The 17014-nt window shown below is 41.8% G+C and overlaps 1 protein-coding gene across 4 annotated transcripts in view; it reads left to right on the plus strand.

Annotated features, from left to right (window-relative positions):
• ANKRD10 (ankyrin repeat domain 10) overlaps positions 1-17014 on the plus strand; it is a 54639-nt gene that overhangs the window by 10319 nt on the left and 27306 nt on the right. For all 4 annotated transcript variants that reach the window (XM_059721076.1, XM_059721078.1, XM_059721077.1 and 1 more), the window contains exon 3: positions 13132-13223. In XM_059721076.1, coding sequence (XP_059577059.1) covers positions 13132-13223 — 92 coding nt within the window. The remainder of the gene's footprint in view (positions 1-13131; positions 13224-17014) is intronic.

Raw genomic sequence — 17014 nt, forward strand, 5'->3', positions numbered from 1 at the left:
GATGCTCTGCATGAAGTGGTCAAAGGAATACCATCAACTGAGCAACTATTCTTCCTCAGAAAATTCAGCGTAAGAGTTGGCACAGATGACTCATGGCCAGATTGCCTAGGACACTTTGACATCAGCAAGATGAATGAAAACGGCCAGTGACTTCTTGAGTTCTGTGCCCAAAACCAACTGCACTACTGATTCATATTTTTCTGGAAAAGAGCACCACAAATTGTCATGGGGATGAAAGGCGGACATCGCTGGGTGTCCTGGACGCTGACCACCTATGAGAAGGTTAAGGGCCTGGTGGTTGTTAGGCCTCCTCAGACAACCCCAGGGCCTTTTGTATGCTCTGTTTGGGGTGGATTTGGGGGCCAGGGATATACATAGAGCTACACCCTGCCCTCACGTAACCTATAAATACACAGAGACTCCAATAAAGTTCAAAAGTATATTATAAACTCACGATCACAACAAAAAAGATTAACAGTAGGAAACGTACATAACCAGTGTGTACAGTTAATGCTTGATGTTAACTTCAGTATACCATAAACAGAACTGCCGGGGGCAGCGAAGGGCAGCATCAGGGACTTCACAGGCTCACTGAGCTAGAGTGACAGTCAGGCCCTTAGTTTTTTCCCTCATAGGGTACTCGGACTGAGAGAGGGAAGGGTGATCACTGATAATTACCAGTCCAATGGATGATTGAGGTCCCGATCCAGTAACACTTTTACAGGTAAGTATCCAATTATAATACAGTCCAATAGGTCACCCCTCTCTCTCACTGCTACAGTCACTACTCATATGCCTCAGACACGCAGATATGATCACCAACCAAGTAAGCTCACACACCATTCAAACCTCAGGCACTCTTAAGCATCCATATTCCATTCACACTGAATCACACTTTAGGATTCCTTAAATACTCACCAAAATCGCACCAGGTGTCAGTCATTCATTTCACCAATCATATTCACATGCACATGATACCCTACTATTGTACTCTCGGCACTCGGGTGTAGCACATGGCACTCTATTGGACCACACAAGCTATTGCACAAGCTCCCCAGATGTAAGTGGATCACTGACATCATCAAGGTGGAAAGTTTAGCTATTCTAGAACCTTCCCACCTCTGAGCATGTGAACACTGATTAGAAGGGATCTTGTCTTATGGACCACATCCAACAGGGACATCCACGATCAGGCCACTGGCACCAATCTAGACCATGGTATTGTTAACAAGAAAGATCTACCTTCAGTGCAGAAGACCCACACATTCCACGGTGCTGACTGTGACACTGACCACTCCCTGATCATTAGCAAAGTGAGAATTGGAGCCAAGAAACTACATAGAGCAAAACCTAGGAGCAAGCCCAAAATCAATACCACTGACACCAAGAACCAAAGGAAATGCCAAGAGTTTGTGAAAGCTTTTGAACTTGGCATGTTTGGGAAGTTGCCATCAAACAAGGCAGAGGAAATTTGGGAAGGCTTAAAAACTGCAATCCATGAAACAGCTAAAGCTATGTTTGGGGAAAAGAGACCATCCAATAAGAAAATTCAGAAAAAATTACTACCTCATCATCTTCAAGGCACAGCCTATTTGGAACACAACAAGAATCCAATAGAGGACACCAAAGCGAGGTTTTGATAGGCAAAAAAAGTACAGAGAGCAACTAGATGCTGTGCAAATCAGTATTGGATTAAGCTCTGTGATGGGATACAGATGGCCTCAGACACAGGAAACCTAAAAGTTATGTACAGTGGTCTGAAGGAAGCTCTAGGCTTTCAACAAGGTTGCCCCCCTCAAGTCACGCAGCAGTGAAGCTGTTAGATGGAAGCAAGCAAATGTCTTGGGTTGATCTCTACTCGGAGCTGTACTCACAAGAAAGAAACATCACCAGTGAGTCACTGGACCAAATACCAACTCTATAGGTCATGCAAGAGTTAGATGTGGAGCCCACTGTAGAAGAGTTAAGCAAAGCCAGTGAGTCATTGTCAAGTGGCAAGGCTTCTGGAAAAGATGGCATCCCAGCGGATATTCTCAAGTGCAAGAAAGAAAGCCTACTACCATATCTTCATCAGCTGCTACTGAAATGCTGGAAAGAGGGTGAGGTACCACAAGCCATGTGATGCTTCATCACTATATAAAAATGAAGAGAATAAGGGGTAACTGCAACAACTACTGAGGTATCTCGCTACGAAATATAGCAGGAAAAGCTTTCACGAGGGCCATCTTGGTGTGCCTACAATAGCTGGCAAGCATACTGAGCTTCAGCACAGATATGAGATTCAGGGCTGGAAGATAAACCATAGACATGATGTTCTCCCTGCGTCAACTTCAAGAAAAGCACAGAGACCAAAACTGACCATTGTACATCGCCTTCATGAATCTAACCAAAGCATTTGACACCATCAGCAGAGTAGTCCTGTTTGCAGTCCTAGAAAAGATAAGATGTTCACCAACCCTGTTAATGTCTTGTACATACCTTCCAAGACAACATGAAAGCAACTGTTCAGTTTAATGGGTCCACTTCAGACAGCTTTGAGATAAAAAGCAAAGTGAAGCAAAGATGTGTTCTTGCCCCCACACTCTTTGAAATCTTCTCAGTACTCCTGAACTGTGTGTTTAAAGACATGAAAGGTGGAATGTACCTTTACACAAGATCAGTTGAGAAACTCTTCAACATGCCACAACTAAAGTTAGAAAGGTGCTTATCAAGGAGCTTTTATTCGCTGATGATGCCCTTATAGCTTATGACAAAGACCTACTACAAGAACTCGTGGATTGCCTCTCAAGTGGTTGCCAGGCATCAGCTACCACTATCTGCTTAAAGAAAACGAATGTACTAAGGCAGGGAGTTCCACGAGATCCATCCATCACCCTTAAAGAGAACCAGCTAAAAGTAGTCCAAAAGTTCAGCTGCCTAGGTTCTACAGTGACTGCAGGCTTCTCACTGGGGCTAGGGACAGACATTAAAAAAGCCTGAGCTTGAATTGATTCAATCTTTGCAGGTTAGTCTAACCTACCTAGGTTGAACCGGTTTGCAACTGCACAGACATTCCCTCTGGTCTGAAGAAATGCAGGTGCATGCCTGCAGTGGCTCAGGCTAGAAGCCGAAGCACACCAGAGCAACCCTCCTTTGCCTTTGACAGTGCTGAGCTGAGGGTGGGGAAGTATGGCTTGGCTCTGGCAGAACGCTCTGATTAGGGAGGGGTGTAAAACCCCAACCCTGCCTGTGCTATCCCAGGCTCTTCCCCGCTCACTGCTGAAGGGGTGGGAGTGTTGCCAGACCTCAGCCCCGGGCTAGCACACTGAGGTAAAGTGAGGTGTGTGCAGTGCGTGCATCTGATGATACTGAGCTTTTCAATCTCCCTCTCCCTGCTTCATACTTTCTGCAAACCTGACAGGTGAGGGATCCAGCAGGGGCCTGATAATACAGTGTTTATCAGCCCATCAAGGAAACAAAAGCCTCTATCATTAGTTCAAGCTCTTCTTAAACAGCTTTTTCCAAGGAAGGAATGAAGGGACATTACCAGCTGATCTGTTGATTAGCTCCAAATAGCACTAAGCAGACACTGTTCTGTGAAATTGGAGATACACATGGACACCTCTCAGTATTAGCTAGCATACATGTCTAGAGTCTGTGGGGCTGGGGTCTGCGCTGTGGGAGATTTGGCGGGTGCGGGGGCAGAATCCCTGTTCAAGCAGTGAGAGGGGATGGGGCAGGGGAAAGCAAGGCAGACCTTGCTGTGCCTGCAGTCTCTGCTGGAGCTCTAGCTAGGGAGCAGAGGGATGGGGCCAGCCCTATTTTCTGAAGCAGATGGCACAGCCCAGGGCTGCAAAGCATCTGGGATGCTAGGGGACTTGGGTTTAACTTAATTCAGGAAGCGGTCTGGGACAGACACTGCATAAACTAGTTTGACCCAAATCCGTTAAGTCTGATACTATATTCAACCAGGTTCATCTCAAACCAGTTACAGACATTTTGAAACTGGTTTATGTACACTGAACTTACGTTCTGTTGTAGGCTTAAACCAGTTTATGATCGATCACTTAAACTGATTCATGTGTAATATCTGTCCCTAGCTTGGATGATTAAGTTAATGTTTGCATTGAAAAGGCTGCCACTGCCTTCAGCAGACTGACTAAAAGAGCATGGAACATCTCAAAGCTTATCATCAAGACCAAAATGCTAGTGTACGAAGCTTGCGTACTTGGCACTCTCGTGTAATGGGGAAACATGGACAACCTGTGCATATCAAGAGAGAAGCTTCCACTTGCGCTATTTACACTGCATACTCAACATTAAATGGCAAGATAGTTAGCAATGCAGAGGTTCTTTGAAGGGCAAATTTGCCACGTGTAACAGCCCCACTCGGAGACAATTGAGCTGGGTAGGCCATCTGAGCAGATTGGAAGATGGATGTATACGAACAAGAACAACAGGATGTCGCAAGCTTTGCTACAGCAAGCCAGCAAGATATGAAGGCACTTGTAATTGATCCTGACTAATGGGAAACCTTGGTAAGAGATCAGAACAAGTGTCATCATTGTCTCCTCCAGAGCATCAAAGTCCACAACTGGAATTGGCTCCAGCAGCTTGAAGAGAAAAGAGTCCACAGGAAGCAAGCAGCTCCCAAACCACCTAACCATGACACATACACTTGCAACCACTGCCACAGATCATGCAAATCTCGGATTAGTCACATAAGATAGTGCAAACCATCTATGTCATGGGCTGCAACGTCCAGTCTCGCAGACAAAAGGATGTCAAAGGCAAGCTTAGTTAGATCTCAGACTGTTAACATAGATAGCAAAAATAAAAGTAGAGCAAAAAAAGAAGTGGCATTCCTGTGCAGTGAAGGGAATTAATTTAAGAATAGGAAAGGCTCAAGAACCTAAATGTATGATTTGTCTTAATTTTTAGTAAGGATGATGACACTGACCAAGAGGGCAATGGCAGAATAAGGGGAATGGGATATGGAAATGGACTTTCCCTCCACAGAAGTGGAAGCAAAATTTAGCTTAACACACTCCAGTTTTGGAGTTACATTGCACTTCCTGTGGCATGTATTTTTAACAAAGCTATAAAGTCAGGGGTTGGGACCATGTGATTAGAGAATAACAATAGTAGTATCTACTTAAAGGGAGAGGTGATTTAGGCAGTTTTCACCTCAATAGCATAACAGGCTTCAGAGCAGTTTGCAAGAAAAAAATACAGAAGTGGTGGTAAACGTGGGGGGTAGGGATGTGAAAAATAATGTGTGCGCTTACCAGAGCTAGCTCATGCCAGAGTAACCTGATGCCTTTATAAGATAACTTCTCCTATAAACAAAGGAGATAGAAAAGATCTGGTGCATCTGGAATTCAGTAAAGTATTGGAAATGCTATCACAAGGAAAATTGTTAGTAAAATTGAAGAAGTAAAGTTGATAAAACTGTCAGGTGAGTAAGGAAGTGGCTAAAAGGGTGGGGAGCTGCACTGAGTTAGAAGTCTGGGAGGAAGTTGGTAGTAGTTCTTCAAGGATTGGTCTTGGGACTAATCTTGGTTAATACTTTCGTTAGCGACTGACCAAAAAGTGGCAATGTGGTGATGACATAAGCTAAGGAAAAATTCAGTACAAAAGTATCGGAGTATTTTACAAGAACTAGATCAGGCTTGTCCAACATTTCTGTGGCCCACGGTGCTGCGACAGGAAATGAAGGTAAACGTGGTTTACTTTTGTTCCCACCCCTTGTCCCTCCCCTAGCCCCTCAGCAGCAGCTTCCTAATGGCTGCTGAAGGGCTGGGGAAAGGGACAAGGTTCCCACATGCACCACGTCAGCTTGATGTTGCCAATGCGGTGCGTGTGGGAAGAGGAGTAACTATGTGCCTCTCAGGACAGGATGAGCCCAGCTGGAGCAGCAGGGGGCTCAGCTGCACTTTCCCCCTACCTGCACCGGTCAGTCCCTAGCGGCACATGACTCTGCCGCTGCCTCTGCTGGCTGGTGCCGACCCGGGCAGGTCTGTCCCATCCGGAGCAGCATGTAGCTGAAGCCGGATTCCCACGTGCTGCTGGGGATGGGAGGAGCCCAGCCGGGTCGGCATCGGCCAGCAGAAGTGGCGGTGGAGCCATGTGCCTCTTGGGACTGACCAGTGCAGGCAGGGGAAAATGCAGCTCAGCCTCTGCTGCTCTGGCCGGGCTCATCCTGTCCTGAGTGACACACAGCTCCGCCGCCCCTTCTGCTGGCCAGTACAGACCCAGCTGGGCTCCTTCCATCCCCAGTAGCTCATGGGAAGCCAGCTTCCGCTGCATGCTGCTCCAGATGGGACGGACCGAGCCGGGTCAGCACCAGCCAGGAAAAGCGGCATGCAGCTGAAGCTGGCTTCTCCCATGCTGCTGGGGACGGGAGGAGCCCGGCCTGGTCGGCACCGGCCAGCAGAAGCAGCGGTGGAGCTGTGCGCTGCTCAGGACTCACCGGCGCAGGCAGGAGGAAAATGCAGCTCAGCACCTGCTGCTCTGGCCAGGCTCGTCCCATCCCGAGCAGCGTACGGCTCCACCGCCGCTTCTACTGGCTGGTGCAGACCCAGCCAGTCTCCTCCCATCCCCAGTAGCTTGTGGGAAGCCAGCTGCAGCTGCATGCTGCTCCAGATGGGATGGACCCAGGCAGGTCAGCACTGGCCAGGAAAAGTGGCATGCAGCTGAAGCTGTCTTCCCATGTGCTGCTGGGGATGGGAGGAGCCCAGCCGGGTCTGCACCCGGCAGAAGGGATGGCGGAGTCGTGTGCCACTCGGGACGGGATGAGCCCGGCCAGCAGATTGGGGGTCTGCACCGGCCAGCAGATTGGTATAACGTGACAAGCCTATGGCTAGGGAGGGGTCAGGCTCCCTAGATCGGAGACCTGATGTAGGTTATGGCACAGAGACTCGCTCTGGAACAAGGTGCTAATAAACTTGTGTCTGTACCTGCCAGGAACCCAAGTAGCAGGTGGTTGATACCTGGTAAGATCATGTGAGTAAAGACTGCTTATTGCTTTCTTTGTGGCCTTCAAAATGTTTTTATCCTACTAATATATGCCATACTTTGTGAGAGTTATTGCCTCTGTATATGAGAGCAGAATCATAGCCACTGAACTAAATTCATGCCCCATGGGAATTATCACAATTCAGCGAAATGGGCGGGAAGGAAAAGCCAGAGTTCTAAGTGCGCACCCTAAAAGAGGCCATGAAAGAGTCAGAAGCACAACCTTAGAACCAGGACAGCTATCTAGTGACAGCAGTCCAGGAGGCATGATGGGAATCCTCTACTCCCATGAGATTTAGGAGAGCAAGAGGACATGAGAACAATGTGTAGGCAGAGACAGTGTAGGGCATTGGAGCCGTGTTAAGTGAGGACAACTGTGTTCCCACTCTGGTCAGTGACTAATTGTGGGTACATCTTCACTAGCTTTAAGCCACTCAAACCTGCTGCCAAAAAATAAGACCTTCCTACCCACTTACACTTTACCTGCTCTGAACTGGAAATGAGGCAGTAAGGGCCCTTCTAGGGTGGTCCAAGGACAGTAGAAGCAGATCTCACACAGAGTGAGAGATGTTCCCAGAATGTCCTCACCACCACATTTCTTCTGAAAAGCAGGGATGTCCTGAGGTTCATTTAATGTTTGTAAAATGCTTCGAGAGCCTCCCATAGATGCACTGCATAGAAATGCAAAATATATTTTGACTTATTTGGTTGGCACCTTGGGCTGAGATTTTCAAAGCTGAGTCAAAAGGCCAACTTCCATTAAAATGAATGGGATTTAGAGGGCTCCTAATCTTTTATGACAACTTTGTAACATGCCTATCTACCCCTTTTTGCAAATCTCAGCCATAGTTTGGAAGCTCAGCCAAAAAACAGTTCTGGGCACTCCACTTCAAGAGGGATGTGGACAACATTGAGAGGGTCCAGAGGAGGGCCACCTGTATGATCTGGGGACATCAGGGCAGACCCTACATTGAGAGGCTACGGGACCTGAACCTGTTCATCCTTCACAAGAGAAGGCTATGGGGGGCGGGGACCTTGTGGCCGTCTATAAACTCACTAGGGGGGACCAGAAGGGTTTGGGGGAGACCTTGTTTCCCCTAGCGCCCCCCCGGGATAACAAGGAATAACGGCCACAAGTTGTTGGAGAGTAGGTTTAGATTAGACATCCGTAGGAACTACTTCACAGGGCTGCTAGGATCTGGAACCAACTTCCAAGGAAGGTGGTGCTGGCTCCTACCCTGGGGGTCTTTAAGAAGTGGCTTGATGCCTGCCTGGCTGGGGTCATTTGAGCCCAGTTTTCCTCCTGCCCAGGCATGGGGTCGGACTTGAAAATCTACAAGGTCCCTTCCGACCCCACTTCTATGATTCTATGAACATAAGAGCATAAAAAGTGCTGTGCTTGGTCAGCCCAATGGTCCATCTAGCTCAGTATCCTGTCCCAAACAATGGCAGAGGTAGATGCTATAGAGGGTGAGTTTTGAACTGGTTAGACCCATTTCATTGTTACTTCCTGCGACTTCATTGGTGTCACAGGTCACGTGACATCACTTCCTGATGTGATACCGCTTCCTGTGAGGTCTTTGAATGTAGCTCGCCAGCCCACTGGGTGATAAAGTTCATGATCCAGCCCCACATTCAAAAAGGTTGGACACCCCTGAACTAGATAAACGTAAGGACTGAAGTAACAACAATTCCTACTCTTAATTCCTACTCTGACCTGGGAATTTCCCAGCTGGAAGCAATTTATATGGAGAAGGACTTGGTTGCCTATGAACCATTCAATGTTAACACACTATGTAAAAGGCAGTTGTAATCATAAGATGTATTGGGTGATACATTTTTCAGTAGGAGTGGGTAAGTACTAGTGCCACTGTGAGATTAGAAAATTACATATGGTTCTAGTCATTTATATTCAAGGAGGAGAAATTCAAACTGGAACAGGTGCAGGGAAGGGCTACCAATGCCTTGGAGTGATGTAACATTTGAAGCACTTCAAATGCTTCAGGCATATGGGCCCACTTCGCAGGGCATAAAATGTCTTTAAGTGCTCCAAAAATAACCCTGAATAAAATAGCAACTATTTGGGAGAGCTTGCACTTCCAGTGAGCTGAATGTCTCTCTGTGGCCCGAAGCACTTAAAAAGTACATCTGTCCAAAGCATAAGACAGTGATGCTCAACTTTTTTTTAACAAAAGTGGGCCAAACATTAAAATTGAAAATGGGCTGAGGGCTGCATAGGAAAGTATTATATTTTTTGTATTTTTGCATATCCTAATATTAAGTATTTTACGTAATATTAGACAGGAAAGCATAACATTCTTAGTAATTTTAGGTTTATTGATATAAAGTTAAAAAGTTCAATATTCTGTAGTATTAATTTAAACTTTATAAAAATAATTAAATTAAAAAATTACAAAAAATAAAACCAGCCATAAGACATGACAATAAAATAATTCTTTCAGATCACAGATGGAGATTGCTCAGCTGGCAGCACTGTACCACAAGCTTCCTGCTCTTCCTAGTTCCCTACCTCTATTTTCCTGAAGTGGAGAGTCATGGTGGCAAAATGGTGGATATAGGGCCATGTGGTGCCCCAGAGCAGTGAGGCTTTCTTCAAAACTTGAAATTCGTATTTTCAGGTGCTGTCGCCAGCCTTGTGCTGTGCCAGAGCCCTGTGGACATGCGTGCATGGAACCACCAAGGGTGGGTCTCCACTGCCACTTCCAGCTGCCAAAATTTTCCTGGGGCTCCAGAGCTCAGCAGCTGAGAATCCTTACTGTTTGCTTCCTCTTCCCCATTGAATTCAGCAGCAGGAAAAAGGAACTGAGCAACAGTGCGTGGGCTCCAGAGCTACATGAAAGTTCTGAGCCCACGGGCACATCAGCATGGATTTAACAGAGATTGAGCACCGCTGGCCTAAAATAATCTGGGAAATTGAGAGTTTTATCATAAGGAGAAGACAAGCTTGTCTAGAACCTTGCAAAACAGGCTCAGAGGGTATGATTACTTCCATCTCCATCTCGCATCTATTTATAGACAGCAAATATCAAGGCTATTTAAGCTGAAGGACTGTTTTGGCGCAAGAACAAATGGATATAGAGACTAACCATAAATTTAGACTGGAAATTAGAGAAAAGTTTCTAACATAAGTGCTATTCTGTCTTTAGACTTTTTTAAATTAATGTTCAAAAATACTCTTGCCAAACTGTGTGCTCATCTATCCCCATTGCACCTATCAGGAAGAAAAACCCTACTTCCTTCCTTCCCCCACATTCCTTCCCAACCCTTTCACACTTCATTGTGGAAGTGCTTCAGAATGAATTGACTTTTGAAATTTAGCCTTGTTAAATTCAGGGATGGGATCATTCCTTTTTCAGTGAGAATCATTTTTGTTTTCTAGCTTTACATAACTGCAGACATGCCTAAGATTTTCCTCATGCTCAGCAAAGAACTGGTTTTCATCTAAAACTTACTGTAAATAATTTGGCATCCTGGGGATTTTAGAAGTAGTTATGATTAGAATTTTGACACATTAAGCACAGAACACTTATTACAGGTGCTGTAAACAAACACAAAGTTACTTTTGTAGCAAATCCACCAAATCTTTAATTGGAGAGTAGGGTTGCTCCCTCCACAGCCTCAGAGGTTGCACGGGAGGGCGTATTGACTGTTCTAAGTCAGTAGGTGAAAAAGGACCAATAGCTCCTTTTTAAGAAATATCCCTCTATTCTGGGGGAGCATTTAGCCCCGTTCATGTTGAAGGGTTTCTGGCCCATGTTACGAGACAACTGGCTTTACTACAGCTTTGTGATTCATGAGCAATTATAGGTGGGAGGGCTTATACCATCACAACCCCAGATAAGACCAAGCACCTTATATTTGGGAGGGCAGAATGAAGGAGTTTTTTTTCCATAGTTATGGCTGTATACAGCAGAAATAGGACTTAATCTTCTGCTCACTCACTCTTTCTCTCATACTTAACTAAAAGGTGAAACCCTAGCTGCTGCTGAAGACTGGTCTCCATGGGTGAATCTGTGATTTTGCAAAGAGTTTGAAAAGTGCAAAATAGAGAGAGAGAGACCAGGAGTAGCTGGTGCACAGCCAAATTGCCAGAAGAAAGGTTAGCTTGATTAGTGGAACATCAGCTGTTTGATTAATAATAATACCACTCCTACTGCACTTGTGGAGCAGGATTCAAAGTATGGTGATTCTATTCTCGGTGGAAAATAACCTTCTCTGCTTACGACATATACCCCAATTTTGGGGGCTGTTTTTTGGGGAAAAGACTTATATGGTGTGCAAACAAGTACTGGATGTGGGTTTAGGTTAGAAGACAATTCTTAAGGAAGTGGGGAATGGGGTTGGGGGCTCCAAATGTCTACCACTGTAGTGAGAATATAAACCTTTCTTTCTTGACATGCTAATCATTAGATGAGAGGAAGAAGGCTTTCAGCAATGTTGCTGGGACCAGCTAAATAGGATGCCCAGCTACTGGCAGTCCTCCAGTAGATGAAATGGATGGCCATAGAAAGAATAACCTGTACTGCATGGATGATTGCTAGATAACTCGAGTGTGATTTTTAATAAAGCTGCAACCTTCTTGAGCTACTTTCTTAGTGTCTCATCTCTTTTCCTGTAGCATGTGGGACAATTGCAATGTATCCAATGGAACAATTTGGAAAAACAGGTCTGTTGCATTAATCAGCAAAATTAGGATTTATTTTAATAGTTTATGTGAAAATGATCCAACGCAGTAAGTTAAAATCTTAAACTGAAACTATGACCAATATTGTATACTTGTCTTTGTTTTTTCTGGCAACTTGACTATTTGATGCAACTTGCTGAGAGGACACTTACCCATAGGCCTAGGCCAAATCTGAAAACTTGTTCTTGAAAAATCTGAAGGACAAAATCTAGGGCATTTTTTTTTCCTTGCAGGATAACTCTTAAATTGCCCATACACCGAGAACATGTAAAAGAAAAAGTTTGTAGCCATCATGACTACAGAGAGAATCTTCCAGATATGAAGAGTGCAGCCACTGTAATAAAATCTGCCTTAGTCTGTAGGTACCGGAAACAGTAACATAGATATGAACTCCCTGTTCTTTTAATCGGATTGTAACTCAGTTCTGAAGCAGTGACACTTGCCACTTAAAAACTTAAATGATCCTTTTCACAGATGGAGGTGAGGTTAGAAGTAAAGCACATAGGTTAGGAAGTGGCAATTGCTGAAGTGGGAAATGGAGAGAGAGAGAGAGGTACAAGAGACTCAAAAATGCTGAAAGGTAAAAAAAAAAAAAAAAAAATCATATTCTCTTGATCTAGGTGCCACTTCCCAGCAGAAGCTCAGGGTGGCTTACAGTAAGACGACAGAATATGGCTGCCACCTGAAGGTTCAGGTGAAACAGGTTCCTGGTTCCCCACCCCTGTTTCCGTCCCTCCCCTCCCCCCCCCAACTACAAACAAGTGAAAATGGGAGGTTGCATCACATCAGTGGCGCATGTTCCAGTTCTCCCCAGGGCATGTGGTTTGCCCACCACTCTGCCTTGTCTGGATTCAATTTCAGTTGGTTCACTCAATTGATGTTATCTTAATGATAATGAATATGACAGTCAAGTATAGAACAGAAATTCAATTTTATGGCCTTATCCTCCCTTCAGTTTTTGTGCATGCCGCCTCCTAATGCCAACAACAGATCTATTCTGAATGGAAGCTATGCCCCATGGATCACAGCTGTATTACCAGTAAATGAAGTTTACATTCCTACTCTGGACTGTCTATTCCTCCTTTAAAGGCTCTTTGCAGAGATGGAAATTGCGTGAAAGAGAAGAATGTTGGAGTGATGTAGCTGTGATGGTCCAGGAAAAATGCCAAGAGGCAAGAATTATTACAAGTGATGCATTTTATTAGACCATTGTATGGGGGGAAGGGGCAAACCAAGGATTTTTTTTTTTTTTTAAATGAAACATTCAATCCAGTTGAGAGCCAGCACAGTCTTTAAAATGCTAATAAAGGAGCAATTGCATTCATTAATTGATTATTACTATGTCCATTTCCTTAATTAAAGTCATGAATGTTTAGGAACTTCAATTTTTGAAGTGGTCATACTTGACAAAATATAATGTACTTTTACAGGATTATGTTGGTGAAACTCCTATTCATAAAGCAGCACGGTCTGGTAGTATGGATTCCGTAAGTGCCCTTGTGGCTAATGGAGCACAAATAGAGTAAGTGTGGTTTTTTTGTTTGGTTGGTTGTTTTGTGTGTAACATAGAACAGTAAACAAGGATGCTAATAAAATTGAAAAAGAGCAGTTTGATTTTTTTATTAAAAGAAGACTTCAATAAGACATATTCAATTATAGTAACACTCAAGATTTTGAATATGTCTAATACTAAACATTTTTAAGTGATACCAGTACATTAAGCACTGAATGTATAGTTAGTAAAACATTAATCTCAATTCTGTGAAATGCCCCCAAATTTTATGCTATATCTAATAAATTTATCTAAAATACATTATACATAATACTGAATAAATTTAATCATTAGAGCAAATACCTTTATATGGGGGAATAAAAATATTTCACACTTAACTATTCAGTATTTTTTATTAGTATATTGTATATTTGCACTGTTAACTTTTTTCTTTAAAGGTTTATGTACTGCAAAAACATTCAGAAAATCTCACAAACTTTTGCAACTTACAGCATGGACAAAATGGATGCAGTTTTCTCCTAGAAATGTTGAGTATAAGCTCTATGGCTTATAGTAAAGTAAATACTTTAGTACCTTGTTTTTAATTAGAATTAGCTTATTATTTAAATGATAATTAGTATTTTGTATTTTAATCTACAATATGAAACTGAGTTTTAAGTGAAATAAGAATCAAACAGTTAATACCTTGTTTAACCCTTTGGTTTCCATCTTACTGTTTTAATAATGCTGCACCAGTGAATCTGTCTTAAAATGAAACTTTGCTATGTTACCGTAAAGTGTCCATGAAATATAATAATCTGTAAGTTAATAACAATTGTCTTTAGAAAAATGGTACTAACAACTATTATGCAGCTGTCAGGGTCAAGTCTTGATGCATTTCATGAAAACACTTGACACTGACATCCACATTTTGAATTGAGGACCGAGACATTCGCTTTCAGATGTCTTGAGGTAAAGTTGAATTGAAATTTACGGTGGAATTGAGCAAACCTTAATTATCATCATCAATTAGTATGTAACCAGTCAGTTTTATAACTCTCGGAAAGGATAATATCAATATATACCCATAGCTATGTATATGTAATATACATATATAGCTACATAATAAACAAACATAAATGTAGTAACTTGATATACTCCAAGTAAAAATAAATAGGGATTTTCATGGGGTCTTTCATGTGCAAGCAGTACAAGTTAGGGTAAGTCCAGTAGTTTTTGATTACTGCACTAAACTCATCTTTCATTTTAACATGTAGGCAAAAACTGCTCTTAACCTTCAAGAAATGAGTAAACTTTGGCCAAAACTATTCTCTTCTTGATGTAGTATAAAATGCAGCAAATAGTGCACTGTCATAGAAAAAGATTTTAGATTACTAGTTTTGGTATTTTGTTATTTATACAGTGCTTTAGGTGTGTGTACGGGCATATGGACACCTTTTATGTACAAGTAAAATACCACGCCCTGCTTTGAAAGATTTATAGTGTTAGACCCCAGTAATCTAGTCTGATTTACTTAAATGGGCCTTGAGTCTGCTTTCATTGCAGCTTTTAATGCAGTCAGTGTCTACAGATCAGTTAACAGAATTTGGGCCTCAAACTATATTATGTTTTATATGGAGTGAAATTCTTGCCCCAGTGTCCTTGGGAAGAGTTTAGCTGTTGAAGTCCATTGGACTGAGATTTCTCCTACGGAATCTAGTTTTCATATTTCATTTCTTAAAATTAGGCTGAATCCATAAATTAGCACTTGAAAGGAATAGCAGTAAATTATCAGATTTGAAAAATGGGCCCACAGCTGATGGTAAACTGATTTTTTTTTTTCTTTTTTTCGTTTTTGGTAATATCTTAAAAATGTACTGCTGCTTGAGTACTAAGTTTGTATCTCCTTATATTCCCTGGTCTCAAGTTAAAAGTGGACTCTTCCACTTTGTTACAGTAACTAAAAATTCAGTCACAGAATAGTAAGATATTTACTATATAGGATAATTGAAAGATTTGTTAACACTTTGAGCATTAAACCATATACAGTTCTGGTATAAGAAAATATAATATCCTAAATTTTTAGTTAGTTGTGCCCATGTGTACTGATGGTATTTTTGGCCCTTTCATTTCATGGAGATTTGGTCTTCTAATCCTGTTTTCTATAGATAAATTCTTTGTTTCTTTATATCGTGTTTTTGCTGTTAAAAAACATACTTGAATGAAGATGCAGAGGATAACCTAAGAAAGTGTACAAACACCTGACAAACATGTATACAGTATGCACTTAATTTCACATTTTTCACTTGTCTTTGTAAAAGTAACTCAAGAATATTAAGACTCAATTATAATATTAGTTGTAGCAAACTAATGCTGTAATATTTTTATGAATGTGTGTTTTATTGAATACTGATAATGGAAATACTGCTTTTTGAAATTTAGTGCATAATGTAACTTGAGTTACCAAAATCCATGATATCTGTTTTTTACGCTATTATTACTCATACAGCTGAATTGGAAGCTAAGGAATGCTGACTATAGTTAGGTTTTGTTTCCTTACTGGACATATGATGAGCATTTTAGTTTAGTTTAAATAGAAGGATCTTAAAGAGGTAAATTTAAATGACTTTATTTCAAATGTGACAGTTCATCATTCTTATAAAGAAATATAATATGTTGCAGTCTAATTTGACTAAGTTGTTGCATTCTTTTTCTAATTGATGAAAGAGAATTTGGGTCTCTATTCCTTTGTAAATTTTTAATAGTAAAACAATATAAAATGTACCCCAGTAAAAATATTTTGATTTTTTTTTTTTGTGGTATTTACCTTCTCATTTTAGCTGAAGCATATTCTGTATGTCCTACAGCCATAAAAATGGTTGCTCCACTAACTATGGTATTCATGGACCCTTGAAGAGGGGAAGCAGGTGGTCACAATGCCTCATATGAGTGAAAAGGTTTGCTGTGTAACTGACTTTTTAATGTGGATAATACCTTTTAAAGTATCCATAATAACTGCTGGGTTTTTATTAAAAAGGCATAATAGAACAATTCATATTTTGTCAAGTGTGTTTCAGATTAAAAACAAGTGTTCGCATATCTTTTAAAGAAAAGGCTTCTTGGTGCCAGGTTTTCTTTTGCCCTTTCAATGCATCTTTTTCAACATTATATATTAACACATTTTTTAAACTTACAATGTAACTTCTTATAAAAGAATACTCAACTATAAACAGAGATATAAATAGTTGGATAAACAGGAAAGAAAGTCATACTGGATATATTATTAGTGTGGATTAAATTAATATGAAACAGTTTCTTGCATTTCTATTGGTGTATGTTGCATCGAGCATTACATCTGTCTGATTCTGAGTACACCATTCTTTTTTTTTTCTGGTTTATGAACAGCTCAGACTTCTATAGCTGCCATTTGAGCAGCCATATTCTACTACTAACTGCAATGTCTTGGCCTGACTGATGGAAAGAATGCCCACTAGTAGTTCATTCATCTGTATTCTGGCAGAGATAAATGTTAAGATCAAGATGTGGTTTGGAACTTGTTCGTCTAACTGAACCCACACGATCTTCATTAAAAGCAGTTCTTTTGTTTATACTAAAGAAATAGGGAAGAAATTCCATATGTTTTTCTTGCAGCACACTTGCTCTTGAAATTGATTAGTAAGCCTTAATTTCTCTGAGGCAAGTTCTGTAAAGTCTTTTGGCAAAAGATTTGTTACACCATGCTAGGAGAATGGGATAATACTGCTGGGATAAATATGCCAGTGACATTTGAAATGATAAGTAGGTAGTAGAAACAAATCTGG

The sequence above is a fragment of the Alligator mississippiensis genome, chromosome 1, assembly GCF_030867095.1.
Source record: "Alligator mississippiensis isolate rAllMis1 chromosome 1, rAllMis1, whole genome shotgun sequence".
NCBI classification, from domain to species: domain Eukaryota; kingdom Metazoa; phylum Chordata; order Crocodylia; family Alligatoridae; genus Alligator; species Alligator mississippiensis.